The sequence below is a fragment of the Acomys minous genome, assembly GCF_964271855.1.
Source record: "Acomys minous genome assembly, chromosome: 12".
In the NCBI taxonomy this organism is placed as follows: Eukaryota; Metazoa; Chordata; class Mammalia; order Rodentia; family Muridae; genus Acomys; species Acomys minous.
The window spans coordinates 102,104,105-102,126,019 of NC_140493.1; the positions used below are offsets into that span (position 1 = coordinate 102,104,105).

General features: G+C 38.0%; 1 protein-coding gene across 6 annotated transcripts in view; it reads right to left on the reverse strand.

Annotated features, from left to right (window-relative positions):
* Nucleotides 1-21,915, reverse strand: part of ABCA6 (ATP binding cassette subfamily A member 6) — a 69,891-nt gene that overhangs the window by 15,170 nt on the left and 32,806 nt on the right. For 2 of the 6 annotated variants that reach the window (XM_084750085.1, XM_084750086.1), the window contains 7 exons: nt 20,646-20,829; nt 17,752-17,918; nt 16,005-16,138; nt 14,618-14,755; nt 12,451-12,558; nt 8,310-8,483; nt 7,528-7,641 (listed from right to left, as the gene is read on the reverse strand). In XM_084750085.1, coding sequence (XP_084606211.1) covers nt 7,528-7,641; nt 8,310-8,483; nt 12,451-12,558; nt 14,618-14,755; nt 16,005-16,138; nt 17,752-17,918; nt 20,646-20,829 — 1,019 coding nt within the window. The other 4 variants (XR_014773161.1, XR_014773162.1, XM_084750088.1 and 1 more) reach the window with 4 other exon arrangements.

Genomic DNA, 21,915 nt, shown 5'->3' on the forward strand with positions numbered 1-21,915 from the left:
GGCTGTCGCCATCAGTCAGAATGGGATGGGAGCAGCTGAGAGCCCCATGCTTCAGTGCAATTCCCATGAAAATACATACCCAATTCCTTACTGACCTTCAAAGATCAATTCTCAACTTCATATGGAAAAACAAAAAACACAGAATAGCTAAGATGATCCTGTCCAGCAAAAGATCTTCTGGAGGAATCTCTAACCTGGATCTCAAGCTGTACTATAGAACAACAGTAATAAAAACAGCATGGAACTGGTATAGAAATAGGCTGGTTGATCAATGGAATCAAATCGAAGACCCAGAAGTAAAACCACACACCTATGGACACTTGATTTTTGACAAAGAAGCCAAACCCAGACAATGGAAAAAAGATAACATCTTCAACAAATGGTGCTGGATTAACTGGATGGCTACATGTAGAAAAATGAAAATAGATCCATATCTATCACTCTGCACAAAACTGAAGTCCAAATGGATTAAAGACCTCAACATAAAACCAGACACACTAAATCTGTTAGAAGAGAAATTGGGGAAGAGCCTTGAGTTCATTGGCACAGGAGACAACTTCCTGAACAGAACACCAACACCTCAGGCTCTAAGATCAACCATTAATAAATGGGACCTTATGAAACTGAAAAGCTTCTGAGAGGCAAAGGACACTGTTAACAGAACAAAACAACAGCATATAGTCTGGGAAAAAGTCTTTACTAACCCTACATCTGACAGAGGGCTAATATACAAAATATATAAAGAACTCAAGAAATTAAAACCAACAAACCAAATAATCCAACTGAAAAATGAGGTACAGAACTAAACAGAGAATTCTCCACAGAGGAATATCGAATGGCTAAGAAACACTTAAAGAAATGCCCAACATCCCTAGTTATGAGGGAAATGCAACTCAAAATGACTCTGAGATTCCTTCTTACACCTATCCAAATGGCTAAGATCAAAAACTCAGTTGACAGCATGTACTGGTGAGCATGTGGAGAAAGGGGAACACTCCTCCATTGCTGATGGGAGTGCAAACTTGTACAATCACTTTGGAAATCAATCTGGTGCTTTCTCAGGAAATTGGGAATAACTCTACCTCAGGACCCAGCCATACCACTCCTGAGAAGATACCCAAAAGATGCTCCACCATACAACAAGGGCATTTGCTCAACTATATTCATAGCACCTTTATTTGTAATAGCCAGACAATGGAAACAAACTGGATGTCCCTCAACTGAAGATGGATAAAGAAACTGTGGTACTTTTACACAATGGAATACTAATCAGCTATTTAAAACAAGAAGATCTTGAAATTTGCCAGCAAATGGATGGAACTAGAAAAGATCATCCTGAGTGAGGTAACCCAGACTCAGAAAGATATGCATGGTATATACTCACTCATAAGCAGATATTAGCCACATAATACAGGATGGTTACACCACAACACAGAGACTGAAGCATCAACCAAGGACCATGTATGATGTGGACCTAGACCCTCTGTTCAGATGTAGTAGCACGGTCTCCTTGTGGATCCCATGTGTGGAGAGTAGGGACTACTTCAGCACCAAACTTAGACCACTCCCCCGTGGCAGGATTGCCTTGTCAGGCTATAGAGAAAGAGGTTACAGGTAGTACAGATGAGACATGATAGGCTGAGGTCAGGTGTTAAGGGAGCAGGGCTCCCCTTCTAAGGACTAAGGGAGGGAGGGAGAGTGGATGAAGGAGGGAGGGGCATCAGGAGAGAATGAGGGAGGGGGATACAATTGGGATGTGAAGAATTTAAACTGCAGAACAACCAGGTAAATTATATTACTAATCTCACTACCTGGGAATAGCTCTGAGACTGCCTGAGACATGAACGCTTCTTGTTGGCTACAGAACCCCTATAAATTACTATTAGATACCATTCTTCATATGGCATGAATGAAGATTTACAGACGTCTTTTTTCCTGCCCATACAAAGAGCAGAAAACCAGCCTTAATTGTTCAGTGCATCATGCACACCCTATACATTTATAATTTTAGGACTACAAAATGCTTGTGAGACATTATATGCTTTCAGAACAAAAGAACCAGACACTGACATTGGATCAGGCCTGATAGGATGCTGGACACTGACATCCTGTATCCATGTTTCAGCACCAAATGCTTCAATTGCTGTTCCTCATCAGAACAAGACAGCTCCCAGGACACTTTCAAAGAAAGTTTCCAATCCCAATTGGTCCAGCATTTCAGACTGTCCCACACAGGACTCTAATTAAGGCTAGAATTTCTCTACATTTAGAAACTGGACCACAAATGCTATTCCTAGCTTGTTTAACCATTTCTCCAATTTTATTTGGGCCCCTACAAAGGTATTATTTGTCCCAAATCAGCCAGAAGAAACCTTAAGAGAATGATGCCCCATTTCCTTTAAGGGGGATCGGATAGCTTTATGGTTGCTTTCTTGGGCCATAGAGGGTTACTATCAATGGGAGTTGATTACAAACTATTATTGGTCTTATTTAGAGAGAAAACAAGGTTGGACTCAGCGATGTCTCTCTTTTCCTTTATCTTACATTCTTAGGTTTGGAGATAGGGATTGAAAAGAAAGAGGAATATAGAAATATATATGGAAGATAGAACAGAAAGTAGATTAGTGAATCTACTCCTCAACTTAATGCCTCAATTGTCACTCACAAGATTATTTTTAATTCACTGGTATAGAATTTGCATATAGATGTAAAATAAGTTTAATTCTAGATACAGTGGTATAGAATTCAAATGTAAGTTTATTCTTCATATACATTATATATGTACATATATATATTTCTACTCTAATATGAGGTATTGGACCCATATAACTCAATTATAATACAATGTTTACTTTCAATACTTTGCAAGTGCTATTGCAGGCTGTTTAGGATAAATAAATTATATAAGTTCATTGTTGGTTGATCAAATCATGGTCATGTCAATTACTAGTCTACTTTTATCACAAGAATATACATCTTAGGTGTTACAGGGAGATATGATTCTATAGAAAGATAAGGTAGGATAGTTAGATAAGGTCTTCAAAAATCTCAGTGACATGTAGAATATGGCATTTTTATTTAAATAATTAATTTATTCAGATTACATCTCAATTGTTTTCCCCTCACTTGTATCCTGTTCCTCCTTCCCTTGTGCTTTCACCCTATTCCCCTCCCCTAGGTCTGTGACCAAAGGGGACCTCCTCCCCCACCATATGGTCATAGACTATCAAGTCTCATCTTGGCATTTTTAAATGTTTTTATTATTTTAAAGATTCACTGACAATGAGACAGGTTAACTCCTCAAAGAGGATGGTGAGCACCAAAGAGCCTCCTTATAGGGATGGCTTCAAATGTGACAAACAAGTCGCTGTGCAAAATGTCCTCATTTCTACCACAGACAGAATTCTGCCTTAAAATAGGCAAACTTGGATGCAGACAGAGTTGATAGCCAAACTCTGCCAAGACAGGGCAAGCAAGTCCTCAATAGATTCTGCCTCACAAATATGTCTGCCAGATATATTAGGCCAGAAGGCAGAAGAAGATGCTCCAACATTATAGAGTTTTGGGTGATTATTCAGGTAGCAAATTGTCTCTGTCCTCTTCTCATATGGAAAGCTACTAACCTGCACTCCTGGCATACTCAGGTAATCAAGTTTATTCCTTCTCAAGTCTCTGATGGAATTGAATAGCAGGTAGCTTAGTTTTATGATGAAGCTTAGTTGCGTAAGGGTTAATATGTTTTTAGGTCTAAACAGATGTTTTAAGTTGATAATGGCAAGATGTGATGGAGATTAATTTACATTCAGCATTTTAGATGCACTAAGATAGGAAAGATGTCTTCTTCAAGGCTGTCAAATACAAATAGCCAAAACACTAAGAATGTAACCTTTATGTAATTCCTGATTATGTCATGGTTCTTCTTGCTATAGGTAGTTTATTGTATATATGTATAATAATATAAATGTATATGTAAAATGCTTAATTAATAAAAATTGACAAGAATCTAGAAAGCCTGAAAAAAGTGAAGGCATATGTTTCCTATTGTTAATAGTGTAAGCGCCAACTTACCCACACTGGCCCACTACCAGCAATTTAATTCTGCCCCCCTGCAGTTAACCTCAAAGAGAGTCTGCTGGGTGACCAGCCAGTCACTGATCTATACTCAATTTACTCTGTGGTGCTGAAGCTGGTCTTTGATAATAATCCTTGAACTTTGGTGGGAGGGGTAATGGTCTAAGCATTTCAAAATCCACTTGCTATCCACTTGCATTTCTTTTTTGAGTATTGATAAAGGTCACTTGTTCATTTTATATTAGATTATATGTTCCTGTCACTAAATTATTTCAGTTCCTTATATAGTCTGGCTATTAACTGTTTTGTCTTTTGGGATGTGACCTCCAAAATACAAGAACCAAAAGCAAAAATAAAAAACGACACATGAGATTCTGTGACCTCAAAGCAAAGCAGACTATCGGCAGAGTGAAGAGATGACAAGACCATGTCTGATGCTAGAGCCTTGGTTAACTACACAGCACTAGTGACATCATGGCTGTGAGAAGAGAGTCTACCACCACGACTTCACTAAGCCAGCGCATCCCTAACAACAATTCATAAACATTGTAAGTGTAGTCTATCTACCTAGGAAACTCTCTTTTGCAACAGATGAGGACCATTACAGAAAACCAAAACAATCAAGATGCAGACTTGTGAAGATCCATCCCAGTGGCTACACATACATAACACTCCTGTACCTAAGGCTCAGGCAACGTTGTGGGAGATGGTGAGTAAAGACTAAAAATCCAGAGGAATAGAGAGTTTTCTGTGAGAGTGTTTCTCCTGGTAACATCAGGTGTCACCAACATGACTATCCAGATGTGAGCTGAGCGAGCATGACGGCAACTGACAGGCCACACTGTAGAAAGCAAAGGCCACAAGGCCTCTGCCCTCCACATAGAACTCTAGGAAGTGGGGTGAAGTGGGGAGCAGGATAGATGGCCCTCCCCAGGGAAGAGCGCACTGACAGTTTTCCAGTACCTGATGGTCTCTGAAAAGATACATGCAAATAACAGTATATGGACTGAACTGGTTACATGTAGAAATACATGTGAAAATACAAATACACATATGCATATTCGCACAGTAACAATTTTCTTTAAATGTACCATGAATTTGAAGAGGAGTGGGAGAGGTGTATGGGAGGCTTTGGAGAGAAGAAAGGAAAGAGAGAGATGTTGTAATTAAAGTACATCAACCAAAAAGAGTGAAGACATGACACAGGCTTGGATTGGAGAATACATTCTCCAGCTATTAAACAGACTAAGAATATTCTTTTTAGATGAAAAGCCCAGAAATTAAAAGGAAAGCTGAAATGACCAAATACACATTCCTGACAATCCAAGACAACAATATGCTCAGAGCTGTGTAGGCTTTGAGTATTGGTCCTTAAACCTGTCTTCCCAGGGTGACTGATCATTCACTAAAAGCAATTTAGAATAGAGCCAAATGCTTTATGGCTAAGTATTAAGTAATAAGCCCAGTACTTATTTTAGATGGCAGTTCTGAAGGACTGCTCTTATTTTGCAGCAACCTCTACTATCTCTCTGCCAAGGCCTTGCATACTTGTCCAGGATTATTTTTCTCTTCTCTCAATTTCCAGGGCACCTTTATTTTCTTTTAAAATATATAAATATATTTCCTACTTCTGATCATCTGGACACCTGCATCTTCATCTGAGAGATTGTTTTCTGCAAATTAACATAAGTTATGTGCCTAACTTATGTGATTTTTTTCACTTGACATCAGCAAAAGTGCTGAGCCAGATGAGCGCTTTCCCTAATGTTCTGTGATTTCTTTGTAAATAAAGACAACACAACGAGAGGAAAAAGCTACAGAAGAAACTATTACTCCAGGATGTCAGTTACTTGGGACTGAAGACAAAGTAGCTGAAAGAATAACTTTGGGGGCACTTACTAGAGCATCTCTAACCATCTTCAAGACTGAGAGTAACACACCTGTCCACAGCCATATTGACCTTAACTCTGAAATATTCGAACATCAGGTCCAAGAAATCATTCACTCAGCCCTGAAACAGCTGGCAACCCTAAGGGATCAGCATGGTTGCTTTGTTCATCCTTGTCAGACACACGAGAGCAGTAGTTCAAATAAAAATCAGGTGAGAGTTACAGTCAGCTTAGCCTCTACTCTTGTCTGCTCCGCATAGTCAGTACCGGGGATAGCACAGGATAATGCCAGTGAATCTATTAGCTAGTCCAGATGTCCTCAAGTCACTGGCTCACAGATTCTCAGGGAGAGCCTCAAAGGTAGTCTTTCAGATGAGACACTCTGTGGTACTTGGTGTAGCTCCTCTACTTGGCATGGACTGTGAAGACGACAGTAGGAGTAACTGTTAAATACAACCAAGCTCAATCCAGAGACATATTCAATGAGTGCTGTATTAATAAGGTACATCAGCCAGCTGTGTCCACCCATTTTCTGTAGAAGCCAGTTAGTGGCATCAGACAAGTATATTTTCTCACAGCTGGCCTTGGGTTGGGGTCTCTCATAGTTTAAGGAGTCTCATCCCAAAAATTTAGATTATGATATTGACAGACATTGAATCATGCCTTAGAAATACCAGCTTAAAGGCAGCTTGAAGAGCATTCTGTCTTTATTGTTTGTGTAAATATAACAAAGTTTCTCATAACCTCAGACAAGCTCTCTATTTTCATATATATAGATATAAAATAGGTGTGGATATTAACAAATTATTTGGCATAGGAATTAAAATGTGGTATCTGAAACTCTTACAGCTGAGGATAAGATATCAGGCATGCCCAAAGTGTGGCGTGTGAGCTATAGGCATTCTAGGACACCTACGGATGCAGCCCAACACAATTGCAGATGACAAGAACATATTACAATGCCAAAAGTTGGACACCCCTGCTCTCCGGAAGGGCCTAGGAAGCCAGTTCCGGGTCTTGCAGTGCCAGGGAGCCCTTTATTCTGAAGGTCCTGAAAGCTCAACTGAACATCTTAACCTCTGGTCTTGTTGGATGGTCTTATTGAATTCTATTCAAAGAGCTATACAGGAATTCTTCAGAAACATAACCAAGTCAGCACAAGTAACACTAACACAAGTAACATTTCCCGGTCCCTTTTATGGGGTAATTTTAATCTGAAATCTCTGAGGATAATAACCATTTGAAGCTCAGACTTTATTGGACTTGTGGGATAATTGCATGTATATGAAATGCCTTTAGGATAGAATTTCAAATCTTAATACAAAATTAAATGACGCTTGCTGTGTAGTTTACATACATAATTTAAATGGTCTGCTGGAAATACTGAGTAAATTTCATTGTGTACTTGCATTTTGGCAGGAAACCATCACACGAAGTCAGTTGTTGTTATTGTATCATGTCACCTTTCAAAAATTTGGGGCACTGGATTTGAATTTTTAAATTTAATCTACATTTTAAATTTTCCCGTTGCTCAAGACAAAATAAGGTGACTGTCTTTGATACTTACAGCAAAGAAGAAAATTGACCAGAAGAAGCTGTTTTTTTTCCTTTTGCCAAACACAAATGATATCACATACGTCAAGAAGACAAGAGAAGCTGCACAACCAAATGATAGAAAAATCTAAAGACAATATAGATAATATCAGTTAAAAATGAAACATCTGAAGGAAAATTTAGATTACAAATATTTAAGACTGTTTTTATTGTAATTGTAATGTGCATATGGTAAGGTTTATGGGATAATCCCAAATATGAAAACAACTAATGCAAAGTAGAAGGATCCAGAGGGTCCTAGAAACCTACAAGTAGAACATTATGATAGGCAGATTTGGGCCCAGGGGTCCCGCTCAAACTATGGCACCAGCCAAAGACAATACAGGCTGTAAACTTCAAATCCCTACCCAAATCTAGCCAATGGACAGGACATTCTCCACAGTTGAGTGGAGAGTGGGGTATGACTTTCACATGTACTCTGGTGCCTCATATTTGACCACGTCCCCTGGATGGGGAGACCTGGTGGCACTCAGAGGAAGGATAGCAGGTTACCAAGAAGAGATTTGATATCCTATGAGCATATAAAGGGGGAGGAGGTCCTCCTCAGTCACAGTCATAGGGGAGGAGAGTAAGGGGAAAATGGGAGGGAGGGAGGAATGGGAGGATACAAGGGATGGGATAACCATTGAGATGTAATATGAATAAATTAATAAAATAAAATAAAATAAAACAACTAACATTACATTTTCATTTTTAATTGCCATATTAGAATTTGGTCTGTGTCACATTACTTACTGCAGATAGCACAATTTCACTCCCCGAGTAAATGTGAGTCAGTTTTGTCAGGTAAAACATGAAGAAGCTTGAGAGGAGAATTACATTGAAGAGGTTCACATCCACCACTGCCTGCCCACACCAGTAGGCAGAAGGGTAGAGGCCAGACATCCACAGCCGGGAATCAGCTTTGTTCTGATGAGAAAACAAAGAATGCAGGCTAGTTCAGTCCAAATACAAGATTTTTCTTTAAGGCTCTTACGTGGTTGAGGCCAGTCTGAAGCTAATGCATTAAGGATGGCCTTGAACTTCTGATCTCCTTGTTTCCATCCCCCAAGGGGCAGGATTACAGGCATGCGCCTCCCTCCTGGTTTATCAATGGCTTTAGGCATGCGAGGTTGAGCTAAATTACAGTCTCTCTGGCTTGGTTCTTTCTGCTGAGGGCTGCTTTGTCTACCCAGTCTTTTGTGCTTCTGTGAACTTTAGAATTGCTTTTTCTAGTTCTGCAAAGAACAAAATGAACTATATGAACTTTATAATTGCCTTTTCTAGTTCTGTGAAAACTATAATGACAACACTCTAGCGGTCTAATTTGACAACATTCCAGTGGTAGATGATAACCTTCAAGGAATAGGGTTTTTTTTTTCAAACTTTATTCCTACTTGGAGAGTTACGCTTTACATTTTTATGTATATTATATAATTTAGTACTCAAATTGAGCCTTTGAAGTTGGTTTTATTCATAGCTCCACTCCCAGGCATTGTTTTGGGAAGTACTTTAATTTTGAATCTTGGAAAATCGTATCAAATTTATGTTGTGTCAAATGTCTACGTACTAGACATGTGTCTCTAGCGTCCATTTGCTATCTTTAAGGTAAGATGATACTTCAAATTCTTTTTTGAGGAATTACCCTCTCCCATTCTGTGAGCCAGTGGGATTTAAACAGCTCCTTCAGTTAATTATCTTAGATAATAACAAACGATTTTTCCATGCCTTTTTATCTTTGCTTTTCCTCATTGTGTGTCAAACTATGGTGTGATTGATGAAGTCCTGTCATCTTATCTCACAAGGTGAGGGCCAGAAATGTCAGAGTTGTTTTTGGATATTTTAGGGTCAAGAGGCTGGGCTCTAGGAGCCCCAACAAGCTAAGGCTGGCAGTTCAACCTACTGAAACCAACCAAAGGGCAAAGAATACCAAGAAAGAGAAAAGTGATTTGTTCCATGCAATCCCACTGGGGGGACAAGGCAGATAGAATGGTCCAGTCAGGGCTACTGACACGAGGTGTAGGTTTCCATAGACGGCAAGTATATGCAGGTGGTGTGCATAGCTGAGGCAGCATGGTCAAGGTCTGGGCCATGACTGACCAATCATTGTCTCGGCTCCATCTCTCCTGCAAGGTAGTCTGGTAAACTTGTCAGAGCTGTGTGAAACCTCTGTCTGAGGGACAAGACCCTTTTCTGTCTGGCACCAAGCTTCAACTTTTCCCTTCTCCAAATTAAGATTTTTGGGGGATATTTAACTTTTGGAGGTAATTATTTTACCAGTCTGACCATCAAAGGGAGGGACACAAATGTTTCGGTACCTATTTTCCTGTCGATTCTGTGTTCCTAGGCCTTCAGAGACAGGGACGGGGTTTCTTTGTGTAGCCTTGCTGTCCTGGAACTCCCTGAGTAGACCAGGCTGGCCTTGAACTCAGAGAGATTTACCTGCCTCTGCCTCCCAAATGCTAGAACTAGAGGTGTGCGCCACTACCACCTGGCCAGCATTCTTGCTCTAGGAACATTCCAACAATCCTTTCTTGTTGGAATCACTGTTGTGTGTTTGTTAGCAGTGAACATAATCCTCCCAATAATTCCTGATCCCTAGGAATGTTTTTACAAGATATTAAATTATTTCCTCAAACACTTGCTATTGTGAAACAAAAAGCAAAGATAGCCAATGTGTGCAAAGTCCATAGGATGTTAATCTACTCTTTAATACATATGACATAAAAATGGTACCAACAATCAACTTAAATACAACACAAGGAGAAATGATTGACTTCTTCAAGTGTACCGAGTGCTGGGCCAGTGGATCTTATCATAATAAAGATATAAATTAACTTTATTTTCTTGTCATAAAAATATATTATTAACATTGACTGGCTAATGCATTGCAGATGTGCAGATGTGTGAGTTAAAGTGCAAGAATTTTAAGGGAAATTAATATTATATTACTGTTGAAAATAATTAGATATATAGTGCTTATGAACCTGAGATCTACAAATCCAGTTCCCTAACCATGTTTTATTTGGTATTTATTTCACTGATGTGAAATACCACTTTAACCCACAACTAATGAAACAAAATCTAAATATTTTCTACTTCTCATTACTTGAGGCCAAGTGTGGGGCATTTCTCTTTTTAATTTTTTTATTTAAGTGATTTATTTAGATTACATCTCAATTGTTATCCCCTCACTTGTATCTTCCCATTCCCCCCTTCCTCCCTCTTTCATCCTATTCCCCTCCCCTAGGACTGTGACAGAAGGGGACCTAATGCCCCACTATAAGATTACAGCCTATCAGGTCTCTTCCTGGTAGCCTGATTACTCTTTCCCCGAGTGTCACCAGACCTCCCCACTAAGAGGAAGTGGTCACATAAAGGGCACCAGAGTTCATGTCCGAGTCAGTCCCTGCTCTCGACACAGCTCTGGAGAATATGGTGTCCATTGGCTAGATCTGGATAGGGATTCTAGATTTACTGCATGCATTGTCCTTGGTTGGTACGGTAGTTTGAGCTGACCCACGGGGGTCCAGATCCTCCGTGGTATTGTGTCAGCTTTTGAAAAGTCTAGGTTTTGGATATTTAGATTTTATCTATATTTTTAATTTTTGTAAAAAATAAAATTGTAAGAAATTACCATGACAGGTAATGATCGCTAAAGAGACAAATAGAAGGTCTAAGAAAATAAATAGAAGTCTAATGAAGGATTCTTAAAAGTCAGAGGACCAAAGAAATCTGAGCTAACACTGTGTGACATCTAGATATGACAGGAAAGCTACACCAATGAAACTATATAGCTATTTAAACAAGACCTGAACACTGACAGCATGAGTGGTCATGCCAACAGAATGGGGGTAATCTCACAAGGCCATACCCTTAGATGAAGATAGCTCTAGGCTACTCATGACTACAGAGGAGGTGAGAGTCCATTTTCCCAAGGGATGAGCCCTCCACAGGTCATCTAATCCCAAGTGGTAAGCCCTAAACACATGCATATATGGGCAATATTAGGTGCATTTGTCAGGTTGTATCTACATATACATGTATTCATATATGTGTGTGTATGTATGTATATATATATATGTGTATGTATATATGTATATATGCTTCTGAGTGTGAGAAAAGGAGATTATTAATATGAGAGGGCATGGGAGTTGGGAGAAGGAGAAATGATGTAAATAATTTAGTATTTGTATATGAAGTTCTTGAGGAAAATTTTAATTATGTTTTTTAAAAGATCAAGCCACTGAAAATAAAAGAAAGCCTTCCAAAGGCTTCCAAGTATTATTATTATTATTATTATTATTATTATTATTATTATTATTATTATTATTGTTTTTGTTGTTGTTGTTGTTGTTGTTGTTAATAAAAATAATGAAGGTTTTTGTGAATCTGATGGATAAAAATAAATTTTCCTTTTTCTGTGCATCTTCTCTGACAGTTAGTGGCTCAAAATGATGAAAGACAGCAGGCTTCTATAAATCTCATATATCTGTCTGAATAAAGGATGTAAACAAACATAAAATTGTAATTTCCAGAGTGCAAAGGGAATGTAGGTTTTAGATTTTATCTTAGATGTCCACCTCAATGATTGTTTTCCTTGCAGCTAGGAAACAGTTCATCCAAAAGATACATAATATTCAGCTTTGTAGATTTGAAGTAACGTGACAATCTGAAAATCATTGTACTTTCTCCACATAACTTTGAAGTAAAAAAACATTCTGCATTCTAAAAATAAGCTGCCTGGGTTGCTGGAAATAATTCCAAGCTACATTGTCTAAATTAATTCTGCATGTTTCCTTATACCACACAGTAAAGTATTTTGCACTTATAGCATTAAAAATACAATTACTGAGGTTCTTAAAAATTCCCCCCCCCACACACACACACTTCTTACTTTGTAATCGCTGACACTGCTCATGGCGACACGTGGAGAAATGCTGCAGGCAATAAGCAGAATGAACGGGAAGGTTTCCAGTAGCCCAAACCACAACATAAGGGACTCCTGCAAAGATGACAGAAGCTTTAGTGGAAACCCGAAGTATCGTCTTTTGAAGTGAAAACTCTGCTTATCAGGTATCATGAGACTTCAACTCAAAAAATAAACAGAGGAAACCGAGGCTATTTTGGGACCTGCAGTGGAGTGTACAGCCAAAAGAACAAGCAGAGGACTTCCAGACACTAATGGTGAAAGCGTCGTTACGATAACTGAGGAGTAGAAATAACCTGAACGCCATTAGTGGGTGTGTGAAGAAACAAGACTAAGTATGACCATGTGCTGAATGAGCAGTGCTCAACTTTTTATTTTAATATATGTTATTAATTTATTCATATTACATCTCAATGGTTATCCCATCCCTAGTATCCTCCCATTCCTCCCTCCCTCCCTCCCATTTTCCCCTTACTCCCTTCCCCTATGACTGTGCCTGAGGGGGCCTCTCATAGGGTATTGTTCAACTTTAAAGGGAAGAAAAACCTTGTCAAACGTCTCAAGGCAGACCCATCTGGAACACACAATGCTAAGCGAAATAAACCAGACCAAAGGTATGGATGTGCTGTGTTTCCATTGCGTGAGGTATGTAAAAATAGTCCAGTTCCTAGAAACAGCAAGCAAGAAGGTGGTGCCCAGCCACAGAGGAGAAGGACGAAGAGCTAATAAAATTAAACTGCTATTTAGTGGATATAAAGCCCCCTCTCTCTTGGATGAAGAAATTTGGTGAAAACTGGAAATAAAATAAATTTTTAAAAAAATCAAGGGGGTGGGGGGGTGGCTAGAGAAATGGCTCAACAGGTGAGAGTGTGTGTGCTGCTCTTGCCATGAGCCCAGGTTCAGTTCCCAGCACCCACATGGAGCTTACAACTGTCTGTAACTCCAGTTCCATGGGATCTAATGGTCTCTTCTAGGCTCCTTGGGTACAGCACGCACATAGTATACAGACATACATGGAGGCAAGACGTCTATACGTGTAAGATTAAAATAAATCCATCTTTTTTTAATGAAAAAAAAAAAAGCCAAGAAGCTCTTGACAACTGTTTCTTCTGCCCATTTTCCCTCTTGGGATCCTGGGGATCAAACCCAGCAAGGCCTTAAACCAGCAAGGTGAGTTTTATACCCCCGCCCTCCTTCTTTTAATTATTATTATTTTTGTTTGTTTGGTTTGGGTATTGGGATTTTCAAGAGAGGGTCTCTCTGTGTAACCTTGGCTGCCCTGGATTTGCTTTGGAGGCCAGTCTGGCCTCGAACTCACAGAGGTCCTCCTGCTTCAGCCTCCTGAGGGCTGGGATTACAGATGTGCACCACCGCACCTGGCTGCGTTCCCTCGAACCCCTACTTCTTGAATCATCCTTGATAATACGGCCATATATATACTTTAACTCATACGTATGGACATGCATACATACAAACACACATATACATACATTATTTTTGTATGTATATGCATGTATGTGAATAAATGGATACACATATAATACATATTATATTATATACATGTGTTTAATATATACAATATAATACACATATTATACACACATATACATATAATGTATATAATTGTTTGTCCATGTATGATTATATATTCACAATTGACCCATCAACCATCTCACTTTTTCCATTATGTGCAGAAAATCTACACTAGCATGTACTCCCATGAATGTAAAATTCCTATAATCCCTGGTTGTTTTGTGGTTCTTCTTGCAGTATATAATTTTTTATTTATGTGTAATAATATAAAAGTATATGCCAAAAAATAAAATAAAATCTTTAAAAAGAGAAAGTTATTGTCATTTCTGGGATGGAATGCGTTATGTGACTATAAGGCATGATGGCGTGTTCTCTGCTCTATCTCTACAATACTTCCCTTCTGTGAATCGTCTGAAGCCAGGATTGTGAAAATACCCGTTAGTATCACTCTTGCAATGCACACAAACTGAGTGGCTGAAGACATGAGTCAGACAGCATAGAAACTATGAGCGCAGTAACCATCCTTAGGATCAACAATCAAATATGAGTAATGTAGACTCACTGTCAAATTTTTAATTGTTCAAGATCAATTAGTACTTACTAGTGGAAATAGAGTTTCCTTAATTCTAATGTACTGTGTGGGGTTGAACATATGAAGGATCCCATTGCTGATGATATTCATTAGAACAGGAAAGCAGTGCAGCCTCTTCGTATTACATACAACTGAAAATCGGTAATCCTTAAAACAAACCAAAACAAACAAGTAAGATAAAATCCTTGACAAATAAAGGAACTGTACACACACACACACACACACACACACACACACACACACTTCTAAGACTCAGATTTTAGCCATGTGCTGATCTTCAAGGTAACTAGCTTTTCTGAGCCTTCATCTTCTCATATCTATGAATGAGGGGTCAAAATGGGTTCATAGATCGTTTGTGTGAGACTGTATATTAGATCCTTATACAGTGGATAGGCAGAGCCAGGATCCACTTAATACTAAATTTTACTAGTGTAATTAATTTTGTATCACTTCATCCCTATTTTGCTGATGAAGAAATTTCAGTTAATAGGGTTTAAATGCTGCCCTTACAAAAAAATATTGTCAGTTTATGATGAGTAAGCAGATAGGAAATAAACATGGAATATAAGAGGTTTTCATGGGAACATTGCTATAGTATTTTTACAATTTCCAAGAAAATGTTAATACGTAATGTTTATGATAACAATCATATAGTCATATAAAGTCTGTATTATTTTAATATTAATACTATCAATAATTTTTATAGCAAATAAATAAGATATACCAAGCAGACGTCACGTAAGTGGTTTCCTAAAGTTTGCATAAAAATGATGACTTTTTACAATATATTAAAATTATATATTTTATAATATCTTTAAATTTTTTAATTATATGAAAAGATACATCTTTTAAGGCTTTGAGTTTTGTTTTGTTTTACTTATAACAGGGAAGAAACTTTTGATTAATTTTGTCTCTTAACTTGACTGAAATGCAAATGAGACTCAAGTTATTCTTATAATTAGGATGCATTTACAAGTGGGCTCCTTGATAGATCCCTGATGGCTTAAACTCAACTTGTAGTTCATGGAGAATAATTTTCTATTTTAGATTTCATGTGGACATCACAATATTTAATGTACTTTCTCAATATATAAAAACATCATTAATTTGACTATTGAATACAAGTAGTTCAATTCATAATTACATTAATTAATGATTACGTGATATATTGAGTTATTTACTTTAAGCAATGAACTCATTCCCATTTAATGCAAAATTACTTAATTTAAAACAAAGAATATGTTTCACCAAAATGTCCGTTTATTCAATATAGACTCATATGTTTTGTTGAGTTGAGTTACTACATACTAGTTTTTGGTAGTTTTAAAATGATTAAAATGCAGACCTTTAATATTGTGTTTGAATCACAAAAGCAGAAGCCAAGAGGAACACATACCGTTCGTCTTCCAGAAACTATAATAGCTCCATTGTAGGACAGGCTTTCAGTACCATTTCTGTTTACAAAGTCGTCTACTTCCAAAACTATATTTTGATGCCTCAGTGACTGTATGAAGTCTTCAATATTTGATTCTAGTATGATTTTAATAACATAAGGCAATATAAAACCAAGTAAACAATTTCACGCACCATATAAAGTTAACATTCCTAGTATACCATGGGCATTCTTCATGTGTAATATAATACTTCTATAGGCCTAAAAAAGATAAACCACTACTCATCCATCTTTTATTTAGTAAGTATTACATTGTGATAAATTATCACCATAATTCAGCCCAATGTAAGTTAGTATGTGATACTTAAAACAAGATAATTCTATTTTATAACTTTATAACTGTACATAAATTGATAATTTCTAAAAAATTAATATGATAAATACTACAGCTTGTTCATCTTGATAATATTTTCCTCTTCTTAATCTTAACAAAAAATTAGAAATCCTGTGTGGGACAATCTAAAAATTAAATATAATACATATATATAATTCATATTTTCCACCTTTGCATATATACTGCACAACATATTTTTCCATGGGAAATTAAAAGGATATCACCATCAGATCATAAATTTTATGTATTAAGAATAAAATGGATGAAATTAAATGAGAGAGAATTAAAATTGAGAAACCCCCACAGCCTAGTGCACACAGGCAAAAGAGATGCAACAGCAAACCAGTTTTCTACAACATCAAAGCTCAAGTGGCCAAGTCATCGTACTCTGAGCCCCACTTGGGCTTGTTTTTACCCAATCAGGACTAGAGCCAGATGAGCAGCCAGGGCTGCCTTGATTGACACAGTGACAGCTGCTATAGTCATCTCTGGGAACATTTCTCATTTAAAAATGGTATCTAAGGGGCTGGACAAATGGCTCAGTGGTTAAGAGCACTGACTGCTCTTCCAGAGGTACTGAGTTGAACTCCCAGCAACCACATGGTGGCTCACAACCATCTATAATGAGATCTGATGCCTTCTTCTGGCATGCAGGTACACATGTAGGCAGAACATTGTATATGTAATAAATAAATAAATCTTTACTTTTAAAGCAACGGTGTCTAATAAGAGCAGCAGGCCAAGACTTTGAGTAACCCCCAACAACAATCATGGAAAAGCAGAATGGGTAGCTGAAGAGGCCATTTTTTTTTCTGGCCTTTGAAGTGAGAGTTCATACTGGAAATATATAGAGGCCTTAAGAATTGGGCAAATAGTATTTTTAAACTTCAGACAAATCTGGGTTCCCTTAAGATGGGACGAAACACACATAGGAAACCATATTTGCATGTACCCTGGGGCAGTCACACATCACAACTCCATTCCACAACAGAGTACAAGAATGGTCATTCACACTCGTATAAACCAAATAAGGGTTCTCATATGGAAAAATTAACACATAGTTAATAATCACATCACACTTAAAGGAAGAATGACAGAATAAATCCCCAAATACTTGACAACTGAGTACAAAGAGAGTGAGGGGCAATGGTGGACACCAGAGTGGACAGTGACAAGGCCCTTGTCCCGTGTTCCCACCAGTCTTGTCCTCCCCATATCAGGGAAGTGGTACACTGCTCCCAAAGAATCATTTTCTATAAATGCACATTTTTGTTCTGCCAAGAATTTTTGCACCCCTCATGTACTACTTGAAAGTTAAAGATTTATTCCTGCATTAAAATGCTGATCCCTGTTCACCTGTGTTATTGATGACCAACAGGCTGGTTTGCAGACCGTGAGGGAGTTGTCCAGGGGAAAGGAAATACAGTTCTGTTTTAAATTCCCAGTCGGTTTTTTGCTTGATTATAGCAAGAGTTGCCATGTCCATAATCAATGGAGCCAGTGCGATTCCAAGAGCCAATAGACTAAACAATAAAGAAAAGTTACCACAGGACTCTACAGCGTTTTCTCTCAGCAATATATTCCATAATTACTTGTTAGATATTAATTCTACTTTATACAACCATAATATTAAGTGTCAACATTCTAAAAGTTGTATTTCAACATGTCACACTACTAAGAAGCATTGTTAAATAAACATTATTTAATCTCACTGTGAGCACTAAACAGCATGCATTGATAAACCTAATGAAGAACTAACATACTGGCAATTCCAACCATCGGTAAAATCAATATTTCACTCACCTCCTGTAGAGCAGGAATGCTAAGTAATATGTGCTACTTTTAAATTCTCTTGTAGCTTGAAACCTTTAAATTTTTTTATCTTTAAAAAATTACATTACTTGGGGGATCTTCAAGATGGCGGCGCCCAGCAAGCACTGTATCTGATCTACTGCACGGAGACCAGGGACTTGAATGAAGCCACAGACTGTTAAATCCAGAGAACTTGAGTGAAGGTCACCAGAAGCTACCTCCCAACATCAGAGACACCAAAATGACAAGAGGAGAGTGAAAGAACTCAAACAAAAACCAAAACAGTTTGGAATCTCCAGATCCCAGCAATCCCAATGAAAGCAATTCAGAGAATCCAAAAACAGTCAAAACACAAAAAAATGACCTCAGGTCCTTAGTAGAGAAGATGATAATGGAAGAAAGGAATGAAATCTGTAAACAATCTGCAGGAAGAGGCAACCAAGTCGGGGGAGGACATAAAAGAGTCATATAGAAAGGCATTGGAAGAATTTCAGGAAAATACAGACAGATGAAGGAAATATTTAAAAAAACATTTCAAGATCTGAGGATGAAAATGGAATCTATGATAAAGGAACACACAGAAGAAAAATGTGACTGAGAGACCATGGAGAAGAAAGCAGCCAACAAAGAGATGGCCTTCTCAAACAGAATCCAGGAAATGGAGGAATAAATTTCGGGACTTGAAGATATAATCGTAGAACTCAAAACAACCATAAAAAATGCTAAATCAGAAAAGTTCCTGACACAGAATATCCAAGAAATCAAGGACACCATGAAAAGAAGAAACCTGAGAATAATAGGCATTGAGGATAGAGAAGACGCCCAACTTCATGGCCCAGAAAATATCTTCAACCAAATCATAGAAGAAAATTTTCCCAATCTGAAGAAGGAGATGCATATGAACATACAAAAGGCCTACAGAACACCAAATATAATAGACCAGAAAAGAAAATCTTCCCGTCACATAATAATAAAAACACAAAATATACAGACCAAAGAAAAAATTTTAAAAGCTGCAAGGGAAAAAGGCAGAGTAACATACAATGGCAAACCTATCAGAATTATACCCTCAACTGAGACCATGAAAGCCAGAAGGGCCTGGACAGAGATCCTGCAAACCCTAAGAGACCACAAGTGCCAGGCTAGACTACTGTACTCAGCAAAACTATCAATAACCGTTAATGGAGAAAACAAAATATTCCATGACAGGAACAAATTCAACCAATACCTATCCACAAATACAAAATTACAAAAGCTACTAGAAGGAAAACTCCACCGCACAGGAATGAGTTACAACCAAAACTACACAGGAAATAGATAACTACACCATCGCAAAATCACAACATCTTTAGTCATCAGAGAAATGCAAATCAAAACAACTCTGAGATTCCATCTTACACCATCAGAATGGCTAGAATCAAAAATTCAAGTGACAGCACATGCTGGTGAGGATGTGGGGAGAGAGGAACACTCCTTCATTGCTGGTGGGAATGCAGACTAGTGCAGCCACTTTGGAAATCTGTCTGGTGCTATCTCAGAAAACTGAGAACAGGGCTTCCTCAAGACCCAGCTATTCCACTCCAGCATACAACAGGGACATATGCTGAACCATATTCATAGCAGCCTTATTCATAATAGCCAGAACCTGAAAACAACCTAAGTGTCCCTCAGTAGAAGAATGGATAAAGAAACTGTGGTACATTTACACTATGAAATACTATTCAGCTACTAAAAACAAGGAATTTCCAAAATTTGTGGACAAATGGATTGAACTAGAAATGATCATAATGAGTGAGCTAACCCAGAAGCAGAGAGAGTCAAATGGTATATACTCACTTATAACTGGACACTAGCCCAAGGGGCATGTCCCATGAAAGTCTTCACTTACCAGGAAAGTGGGACAGAGGAGAGGACATCCTATTGAGACTCTAGGTGAGAAAAATATAGGAGATAGGGAAATAGAAGGATCCAGAGGTTCCTAGAAACCTATAAGAAGAACACTTTGATGGATGGATCTGGGCCCAGAGGTTCTGCTCAATCTAAGGCACCAACCAAGGACAATACGTGCAGTCATCATCAAACCCCTACCCAGATCTAGCCAAGGGACAGAACATTCTCCACAGTTAAGTGGAGACTGGGCACTGACTTTTACACAATCTCTGGTGCCCCATATTTGGCCATGTCCCCTTGTTGGGGAGGCCCAATGGCACTCAGAGGAAGGATAGCAAACTACCAAGAAGAGACTTGATACCCTAGCATCATATTCAGGGGGAGGAGGTCCCCCTCAGTCACAGTCATAGGGAAGGGGAATGGGATGAAAGCAGAAGGGAGGGAGGAATGGGAGGATGCATGGGATGGGATAGCGAATGAGATGTAATATGAATTATTTTATTTTTCAATAAAAATGTGTTTAAAAATTACATTACTCTGATACTCACAAAGCCAAAATTTCTTTTCTCTCTCGTTTTAGCTTTAAGATGCGAAGCCGTGCTATTGCACAGACCTGCATTCTCCACAGGCTCATGGCGCTTGCAGTCTTTTGCACTTTAGGAACAGGAGGATAAGGTGGTTCCATTTCATTTAAGCTTTCTGGGTCTCTTATTGTTTCTCTTTTCTCATAGTCTGTGTGAACACACATACATATTATGAATATCATCCTAAAGCATAATAGAGTTTTTCATTAAATTTTTAAATTATTTTACATCTGATCTTATTTGTATACTTTCATTCAAAGTAACTCTTCACATAATATTTTCAACCTCTCATTAAGCTTATACACCATCACTGCCTTCAGCATTTTTATTTACAATTATATTTTATAATTTCCAACAATTAAAATTTAAAAATAAAAAAAATTTTAGTTATATTGCAAAAATGGTAAGAAACACAGCACAGTATCAAAACTCCATATGCTCCCTGAAAATATCTGCTAAACATATTCCAAAAGAGGAACCAAAAAAAGGGGTGATTTTGCTATGCTTAGTCTTGAAATATAATATATTCTGAAAGAGTTCAAAACCTTCTTCATCAGGGTCAGCAGTTGTTAATTCTTGGATACATAATACTGAGGTGTCAATAACCCGCACTTGAAATGAAAAGACCATCATCTCTGAAAATACTCAACATATCTGTGTACCCCAGATCTGTGTGCTACAAGCAGAATGGCTCCTGAAGAATCACCTAACTGTTCTCAAATCTGAATTTCTCATCTGTAAAGTGGTGTCAAGCACATTTGTTAGAAGAATTATTTTGGCAGGGGAGGGGGGGTGGTTTCAAGACAGGCTTTCCCTGTGTAGCCTTGGCTGTCCTGGACTCACTTTGTAGACCAGGCTGGCCTCGAACTCACATTGATCCACCTGCCTCTGCCTCCCGACTGCTGGGATTAAAGGCAAGCACCATCAGGCCCAGCACTGTTAAAAAAAAATTATTACAGCAATGAGATATGGTATCTCCCAGTGTTTGTCCATATTGATCAAACTGTCTGTAAAATGAAGAGCTCCAAATATGATGGTTTTATGTGTAATAGTATAAATGTATATACAAAAAATAAATATTATTTTAAAAACAAATATGATGGTATTATATCCCACTAAACTTCCTGGAAGTTGGTAAGAAGTCTCTCCATGTAGGCCTTCTCTCTTAACAAGCAAGAAACAATTTCTATAAGAAATGATGCTCAGACCCTGTACCTCTGATTACAAGCATTTA